At 49.6% G+C, this 9,285-nt stretch overlaps 1 protein-coding gene across 2 annotated transcripts in view; it reads right to left on the bottom strand.

Annotated features, from left to right (window-relative positions):
* Positions 1–1,173: 1,173 nt before the first annotated feature.
* Positions 1,174–9,285, bottom strand: part of SYNPO2L (synaptopodin 2 like) — a 41,818-nt gene continuing 33,706 nt past the window's right edge. For both annotated transcript variants that reach the window (XM_074830660.1, XM_074830661.1), the window contains one exon: positions 1,174–7,795. In XM_074830660.1, coding sequence (XP_074686761.1) covers positions 5,457–7,795 — 2,339 coding nt within the window. In that variant the 3' untranslated portion in view covers positions 1,174–5,456. The remainder of the gene's footprint in view (positions 7,796–9,285) is intronic.

The following is a 9,285-nucleotide window of genomic DNA, read 5'->3' as shown; positions in this document are numbered from 1 at the left end:
CAGTAATCCTTCAGCTTTGCTTTGGGCCAGTAACCTCAGGGCTGGCTCCCGGTCCACCTTTGAAAGTCTGTTTGTCAGGCTCCTTCTGACATGATCTGCTGTGAGAAGAAATGACTCTCACTTGAGAAGGTTGTAGAGGTTAACAGGGATTTAATCAGAGCCCTGGACACAGCAACCATCCTGCAATGTGTCAAACCATCTGGAGTAGCTCATAATCCTACTGTGTCAGCTTTATTAAGCACAACAAGATGCAGTCCTAATCTGCAGCCTGTGCATCTGAAGACTTATTTCTTTGGGAGCTGTGCTTCTGGTTGGAGAGAAGCTCAAGTTTGGCATCAGCAAACATCGCTGCCCCTTTGTGAGTTTCCTGTCTGGAAATCAATCAGAAATATGCTGGATAGTCCCAAAACCAACCTCTAGATCACTGCATAAGGAACCCCTCCTTGTAATTAATCCGAAAACATCCACAAAATCATACCTGGACACGTGTCCAGAGTCTGCAGTGTAATCCTACAGCTGACCCCAGCATCTCTTGCAGTGCTCGGGAATTGCTGTCTGTGAGTGACATGCATCTTGGGAAAGGTGACCTGCTAACGCTTGTCCTAAACTGAGCACAATGAACCTCTCAGGACCCAGAAATTGAGTAGACTTTAACATGAATTGGGTTAGGGTTAGAGTTAGGATTAGGCTTAGTGCCTGAGAATACAATGGGATATATTTGATTTTCTGATCTCTTGGTTAATATCAGGAATAAGTTGAATCATTCAATGTGAGTTTATATTTGGATTTACCAGAGCTGACAAACTTCCACTGATAGCAGGTTTACAAGCAGAGGGTGGGGTTTAGGTTAGAGCAGGGTGAGGGGCAGGGCTGGGGCAGGCCAGCTGGGGCTGGCCCATAAATTTCTTCACCCTGTCAGTAAGTGAGTGCTTTGTAGCCTGTAGTACCAAAGTTTTGGATCTCACTTAAGTTTTTGCTTGCATATGGCTTTTTTAATGTATAGAGGGTTTAAGTCCAGCTTAGGTGTTTCTATTGGTGAGACATCCTATCCTTTTTTTGGACTCCTTATATTCTCCTGGACTTAGTAGTTTATTGGTAGTGCTAATTGCATGTGCTATACACATAGCAGTTTCTCCTGGGTGCCAAACAAAGAAGATGAGAAAATGCCACCTGTAAAGTGCATATCACAAGTTTATTCTTCTGCACAAACAAATAGAAAGTGACTATAAATTGGAGGAAAAAAAAAGACAAAACAGAAAAGGAAAAAAAAGTATTTCCATAAACAAAGATGCCAACTCTGTTCTTCTGGGGTCACATCTTCCACCGGACAGAGCACTGCTGCTGGGCTCCCATTTTCACAGCACTGACGTGTCTCTTCTAGGAAGAGGGTCTGGTAGGGGATGCTGGATGTTATAGCAGAAAGGGAGCATGTTCTTTCCGAGGGACAATCTTGGCTTGAACAGTGCTCATGTCTGGCAATCAATGACTCCTCCTCACTCCAGTCTCTTCTGAGATTCTTCCTCTCAGCTGCAGCAGGATGTTGAGGTTCTCTCTGGCAAGTGTTCCCATATATTCACAGGGAAAGGACCGATACTTCTGAAGCAAAGATAAATCCCCAGAGTTGCCATAGCTGCAATGTGTCACCTGCAGCGTACTAGAGAGGAGGGATGATAGGCAGTTTTAAATCAGAGCCCAGCAGACATCTTCGAATGCTTAACAAGGGGACACTGGGGTTTGGCCTACTACTGCAGCTTATAACTTAGCAGGTAGGAGCTAGAACTTGTCAAACAACTGTTTATGTTTGTGCTTGTTCAACAGCTGAGGAATTAGAAATTTGGAGAGGCTCAAGACAAGCTTATATGGTTCAAAAGTATTCCTCGTAACCTCACCTGTGACCTTTCTAACAGGCCAGCCACAATATTTTCATGAGCAGACACTAGCAGAGCTGCTTGAAGCCAACAGTAGTGCAGGTTTCTTCCTTATAGCTTAGCAGATGCATCTCAGTATTATTTCTCATCTCATGCTACTTGCAGCCACAGGCCTTATTTGGGATACACCACAAGCACTGTAGGCCTCATCTGCAACACCCTCTGCTTCTTCAGATCAAGTCCTGTCTCAGCATAGGATCCAGAAAAGATTGGGAGGGCTGAGATCCATCAAACTACTTTGGCTTTGCTTCTAAACATAGCTTTGAACCAAGGATGTTAGAAGTGAAATGCAGGAACCCCAGCCTCCTGGTTCTTTTCTTTGCTTGGTGTTTAATATTTGTTCTCCAATTGGACCTAACTTTTTTCATCTTCTGCCTACTACATCGTCAGAAGTGATGGGCCAAATGCAGTTATTCCACTCACTTGGGTCCTGACATCTAACATTCAGCAGTGTTTGGCCATCACTCCTTAGCTTGCATCAGCGTCTTACAGAAATCTGGAGCGGGACCACTCTAATCTCCCTTACGTGCTAAGGCCAGATCTCTCTTTTTCTCCAGTGGCAAAATGAATTTCCTGAGACACTCAGGCCCTGAGAGCACTTACCTTTAGGGGCCTGAGGGAAAGGGACACTGGAATAAGATTCAGACTTTCTGAGGTTATTTCTTCACTACAGAATTATCTTGAGCACCCTTTCTCTGGTCCACACAACCCCTCTCTTCACCTGAGTTCGGTAATGCTTTCAACCTGGGCTAGCTTGTCTGTCTAAGACTAGGGACTAAAACCACTAGCCAGTGACAGACAGCCCTCCACAAAAAGACTAGAACAAACTTTTGGAGCATTGCTAGTCCTTGAGTTCCTTTCCACAGCTTTCCTAGAAAAACAGAAGACTCGTCCTTCCATGTTTGCAAAAAATCACAGAGCTTCAGCTTGCTACAGCGCACAGAAATTTTTTCCAGAAACACTGGCAATGCAATGCAGTACAGGATGAATGAGAAAGCAATTGTCCAAATCAGGTTTGTAGCATAGCTGCTCCCCTTCACCAGAACTAAGTGGATTCTGGTGATCTGAATTAAGTCTGTGGTGACACCTTGTCCTAAGTCCTTCTCTCTGGGACTTTCCAGGAACACATACAATCACCTCAACAGTTCAGGTTGGCTGCTCTCTATGTCATACAGTCAGTGCAGCACCTATTCTGGCTCAGCCACCCCTTTGTTCGTTAACTAAAGGCATTTCCAAAGGTTTTCCCTCCATCTTCTCCTATGGCTGATAGTCTGCCAAGTGAGGTGTAAGTGCTGTCCTCTTCCTGCCACAGCATGCTTATCCTATGTTTCAGAGCCCCCAGGAATGTGCACTGCAAACACAGGCCTGCAGGACAAGCCCAGCCAGAGTGTGAAGGATTCAAAGGCAGGATTGTATATTACTTCTCCTTTTCTCTCATTCTCTCCCTCCCAAGCTTGTCCGGGACTAGAGCTGCTAGCTAGTTCTCCAGACCTCTTTTTCTTCATGGGAGAGCACATGTGCAAAATCTCCAGGTGCTCACAGAGAAGCACTTTAGACCCTCCAAGAAAAAGTAGAGTACCCAGGTTTTGTGAAAAGAACTACATATCGTAAGCTCCAGCTGTGCGGAGGAAGCTTGGCTTGGACTTGGCTTGGACACTAGCTGCACTGCTTGACATCAGCCCTATTTGTTCTCCTTTTTTTCTCCCCAGAAGCTATAGTTTTGTACATCCAAAGTTTATGCTCACTCCAGTCAGAGGATGGCTTCTGCCTGAAGGAGAGGAGCAAGTCTAATGAGATGGAGACGTATCTCAAGTGCAGCTATGAGACCTTCATCCTGCCTCCAGTACTCATTCCTGAGGATCTAGCAAAAGGCTGGGCAACCCCTGCCCAGGAAGAGGTGGCAAGCCCCTTCCCTGCAGCTGGGGCATCTGCTGTTTAGGAGCCAGTGCTTCAGGAGCAATGCCTTCTTGGTGTACTTGTGGGCTCACACTGTAAAAGTGGCTACTGCAAAAGGTGGAGCACAGGTGGAAAGCAAATGGCAGGGGTGTGTGCAAACCAGAGCACAGATGACATGCACACACACATGCACAGTCCCTACTAGTATAATGAATTCTTCCCTGGGAAAGGGAATGCTTTCTTCTTGTGTGCCTTTAGTGTAGGGATTAAGTCTGAGGCTAGTCTGGGACATTCGAGGAATAACCAGTCCTGTTTCTCCAGCATCACCAGCAAACTGAGCTCTGTACATGTGTGTGAATGCAGATCCTCTGGGACTCTCAGAGCACTTAAGTTCTTACCAAACAGACCCCAAGGATACTTAAGTCGTTTAGTATAAAGTTCTACTTGTGACTTTCTGTTTCCCTGCCCTCCACTTCCATATTGGAAGTATCTGTAAAAGGGCTCCATTTTCCAGCTCATCACAGAGTTTTCAGCAAGTTTTATGTCATGACCCATTTCCAATCTAGCCACACTTCTGTACTAAACAAAAAGATGATGTGCAAGTGTGTATTCAGTCCTGCCTCCTTTTAAAGCCAACTGTACCTTCTCCCACACAATCCTCCTTTGTACTTACAGTATCTGTATCCTGTTCCAGTGGAACTAATGCTGCAGGGTCTTCCTTGCACCAACCAGCCACTGCCTAAGTTTAGCTTTGACTTTGTGTATCCTCCAAAATTGATACTTCCTTCTGCAGTTGTCCAGCTTGTGATAGCCCCACCAAGTCCATTCAATGCCCTTCTTTGGCAAACTGCTCCCAGATCTGATAGCCATGTTTAGCACCAGCTAGGATGACTCTCCCTTTTACCCCCAGCCCTGGTGACTGGAGGAACAAGCACACATGTCCACCCTCCTGCACAGGGCACATGGCCCACACGTGCATGTGCAAACACCCTCCCTCACTCTGCTCTCTCGCCTCCTTCCCCATGCCCCTCCAGAGGGCAGCCTGGGAGAAGTGTCCAAGGCAAACCCCCACTTCTACTTTCACTTCCTGCTGAGTGTTGCTGTGTGCATGTGTGTGTGCACACACAGATGCGTGTGTACAGACTGACAGGCTCAGAGAAAAGCAGTCTAATGGGGAAGCTAGGGCTTCTGTACTGTAATCCCACCTCTAACCCTTTCTTCCTGGAAAGCTCTTGCCCCCCAGTCTCCATCCATTCAGGGGTGACTCCAAAGCTCTTGGGAAAGGAAAACCACTACCGCCTACATGTCCTCATGTGAGACAACCCCTGCCATTCACACCCTCCAGAGGTGGGTGTTGCTGATGTGTGCAAGTTCCCAGTCTCTGTGTACTACAACACACGCCCTCTCTCCACATTCTTCCTCCTGCTGTAGCCACAGCCAGCAAGCCCTGCCATGAAGCTGCCCATCTGAGACCAAGGGGAGGGTGGGGAAGAGGGTGGTGCAGAAGGGGAGTAATTTTTTTTTCTCTTTTCTTAATTTTCTGTTACTCATCCCAATGTACTGAGCTGACATGAAAGACAACACGAGCGCTATCTCTGCGGGGCCATGGACAAGATGGGAGGGGTGCCTTCCTCAGTGGTGGCCAAAGCTTGGCCTCCACACATTGGCCTGCATCCCTGTTCTCGCTGCTGAGAATTTGGGCCTGGCCACCTGAAACCGAGAGGCCGAGGCTGGGTTTGGGGAAGGCCCCTGGGCTGCCTGACCAGACTCTGGGGAGCTCTGGTATGGTTTAGGGGACTGACTGAGCTCCACCTGAAATGGCGCTGGTGTAGCAGGGGCAGAAGAGGCCATTTCTGTTCTCCACACTGGCTCATCCAACGTGGTAGCCGAGCGGGGCACAAGCACGGTGGGTGCCAGGCTGCTTGAAGCTGGCATGGGAGCCGGAGTGGAGAAGCGGCGAATCTCCTGGGTTTTGGCTGTTTTCACAGGCACCTGCTTGGCTGCCATGAAGGACGAGCTACCCTGCGGGGCTGGCTGACCAGGAGACTCCTGAATGCTGGGGTTTGGGGGATCCCCAAAACAGAACATGGCTGACTTTAATTGATAGGGCTGGTGGCGCATCACATCAATGACCTTGATCCCTGATTTCTGGCCAGGTGCCTTTTTCACTTTGCTCTCTGCTTTGCTAGCCTGAGATTTGCTGGCTGCCAGGGGATAGAAAGGGGAATGCATTGGGTTGTAAGCTATTGGAGGGGGAGCCCGGATGTTGGGTGAATATTTCCAGGATGAGGGTAGAGAAGGGGAAGGAGAGGGGGTCCTGGGCTTGGACTGTGGCTTCGGTGTTGTCTCCACCACAAATTTGTCCATGCGGCTCTGGCGTTTGGCAAAGAGCTCTGCCCCCTTGCCTTTAAGCTGAGGCATGTCCTGGGCCCCATTTACCAGTCCGGCATCTTGCTGCTGAGGCTTAGGAGCCACTGGAGGTGGGGTCTTGAATTTGCGGCCAGAGGACTGCATGAAGTTGCAGGCTTCAGCACCCAGGCTGAGGAAGTCCTCCTCAGGCCCAGACTCAAAGCCTGCCCCGGGGTGGTCACCTTTAGGCTTCTCGTCCAGGTTCTGCACCAGAGACAGGAGCTCAGGGTTGGGTGAATTCTTCTTCTTCTCCTCAATCTTACTGAACATGGGTTTCTTGTTGCCCCGTCGGCGAGCCTCCTGCAGGATGCCTGTGCGGGGAGCTGGCATGGCAATTCTCTGCTCCCTGGAGGTTAAGGGCTCAGAAGGAGGTCGTGGCATTGCTGGTGAGACAGCAGGAGAAGGCTGCTTTGGCACAGGGGAACTGCTTATTGTGTGCTGTGATGGTGCTGGACTAATATACAAAGAAGAAGAGGCTGTTCCAGGCACTCGTGGCTGGGATGCTGTGGAGGCCACCTCCCCTCCTGGCTTTGAGGGAGTTGACAGAAAGATAGAGGTGGTGGATGTCCGGGCAGTGTTGGCAGAAGGCTTAGTCTCTGGAGCACATCCTCCCCCTCTTGACTGTGACTCCAGTGGTGGTGTTGGCCTTCCTGGTGCAGGAATATACAGAGATGTGGAGGAGCTGACTGGACCGCGGTGTGTTGCCACTGGTGCATTGGCAGGTGTTCCTGGAGCCAGAGGTGAGAAAGGAGGAACCACTGTGCTTTGCACACCCAGACTTTCACTAGGTTTCTTGGGTGCAGATGGCCTGAAGATGACAGAGGACGTTGCTGGACGCTGGCCAGAAAAGCCAGGAGTAAAGGGCCGTGCAGACCTGTTGAACATGCTTGTTGAGCTTGCAGAGAATGGGTCGGGGGTGCTTGGGGGAGGTGGGAAGAAAGTGGGGCTAGGGGGTGCCAGGAGCTGAGTGGGAAGGGTGGCTGGCTGCTTGCTGGGCACTTGCACACCTTCCAGGTGGATGCTGAGGGGCACGCTGTCTGCCTTCTGTGGCACAGGCATATCTCCGTTCACTGTGCCCTGCTGCAGCTGGGCAGCTGGGGCAAGCTGGGGGCTCTTCTGTGCCGGAACTTTCTCGACTGTGTACTTCCCGGCCCGTTCCCTCTGCTGCTCAAATAATCGTGCTCCTTTACCTGAGGCTTCACTCAAACCTTTTTGCTTCCCTTCCTTCTGTTCAGAGTCAGACTTGGACTTTTCAATGTCCAGGTAAGTGTTGTCCCAGTCTGAGTGATTAGTTAGACTTCGGGCATCAGAGAAACCTTCCTCATCAAATTCCGACTCACTAGTTGGAAAAACTCCGTCTTCCTCCTCGTAGGAGCGGTCTTCGTCAACGCTCCCAAAGCTTACCAATGTATACTTCTTAGCCCTCTGCCTTCGCTTCTTGAACATCAGCACCCCCTTGGAATGGGGGTTGGGTGCGTCTGTCAGCAGGGATGCAATGGTTTTGCACTTGGTTTTGGCTTCTTTCACGTTCTTCTCTTGGATGCTCTCGTGGCGGTGGAGCTCTGCAAGAGACAAAAAGAGCCAAGGTCAGAGCTCATCAAAAAGCTGGTGGTCAAAGATGGACAGTGATATGGCTATAGGTATTCTAGTACCTATATGAGGAAACACACTGTCACCCCCTTCTCTTTTTTTTCTTTCCTACCTTTGCTGATAGTGTCTTTAGGAACTGCTGATAGAATCCCAAGTGCAGTTTTCTCTTTCCCTGCAAACACAATATAAGCCCATGCAGGTGTGGGGAGGGAACTCCCCCTACTCTGACGGCCAGCCTCTGTTTCCTGATCAGACCTGGGATTTCCTGTTTCTGCAGCATGTGGCCAAGAGTCCCAGGCTGTTTCTACACTGCATGCCCTGCTCCTGGGAATTTTTACCATTTACTTATCACCCTGAAGGTGGAGCCCTGCTTTTGGTAAACCTTCCTCCTACCATACAGAGGATTCCCAGGAGCAAGTAATCTCTCTTGCCCTGAGAGTTTGGGAAGCAGCCACTGCTACTGTTAGCACCCATGCATGTGTGCAATGGGAGATGTGCTCTGCAGGCACAGTCTGGCTGGTCCTGCACTGGACCCTGCAGTGCCAGCTGCAGAGTCAGAGTATCTTGCCAGCAGCATTGTGTGTAAGGCTGTTCGCTGCTCTCCACCGCAGCCCTGCAACAGCAGGAGGCATGTTTTCACCCTTGCTGTAGTCCCTTGTCTCTGCCCCATGCCCAGCAAGGAAGAAGAGCATTTGCTCCTGAGCAAGACTCCTAGACCCCCACAACTGATCAGCCAGGCCAGAAGGAATCCACTTAGACAGGCTTGCTTGGAAAAGCCAACACCTGTTGTGACACTGGCATGAAAGTGTGGGATAATTATTTTCCACCTGTTCTGCCAGCCCAGTGGTCAGTAAAGCCCCAGGGAGGAACATTGTGTTCTCTGCCTTGCATGCAGGGAAAGCAGGGGGTTAACAATATTCAGTAGTAAAGCCAAACTCGGCTGCCCTAAGGAAAGTGTAGACATACCTTGAATCAGTGTTCAAGTGACAGAAATAAACTCTAACCTTGCACAGAAAACCCCCCCCACATACCTAAACCATAGACTAATTCCTGATTTCTTTAATTTCATCCTTTTCATTACTACCATTGTCTTTTTCCCAGCATGGTAGTACAGATGAAACATCCATTCACTGCCTGCATCTAATAATTTGTCAAAAAAATGTGTAGCACCTTGCCCAGCCCTGACATTCTCAAGAAATAGGTACAAAAATATGCCTTGATGAAGGGGGAGAGGAGAGGAGAGGAGAGGAGAGGAGAGGAGAGGAGAGGAGAGGAGAGGAGAGGAGAGGAGAGGAGAGGAGAGGAGAGGAGAGGAGAGGAGAGGAGAGGAGAGGAGAGGAGAGGAGAGGAGAGGAGAGGAGAGGAGAGGAGAGGAGAGGAGAGGAGAGGAGAGGAGAGGAGAGGAGAGGAGAGCTGCAGGCAGTGCTGTGGGATGGTGTCAGCTCAAGAGGGGATGGGAGAT

This window comes from Strix aluco, chromosome 7 (genome assembly GCF_031877795.1).
Source record: "Strix aluco isolate bStrAlu1 chromosome 7, bStrAlu1.hap1, whole genome shotgun sequence".
Classification (NCBI taxonomy): domain Eukaryota; kingdom Metazoa; phylum Chordata; class Aves; order Strigiformes; family Strigidae; genus Strix; species Strix aluco.
Note: the sequence above shows the minus strand (reverse complement) of the source record. Positions and strands in the feature narration are given on the sequence as shown.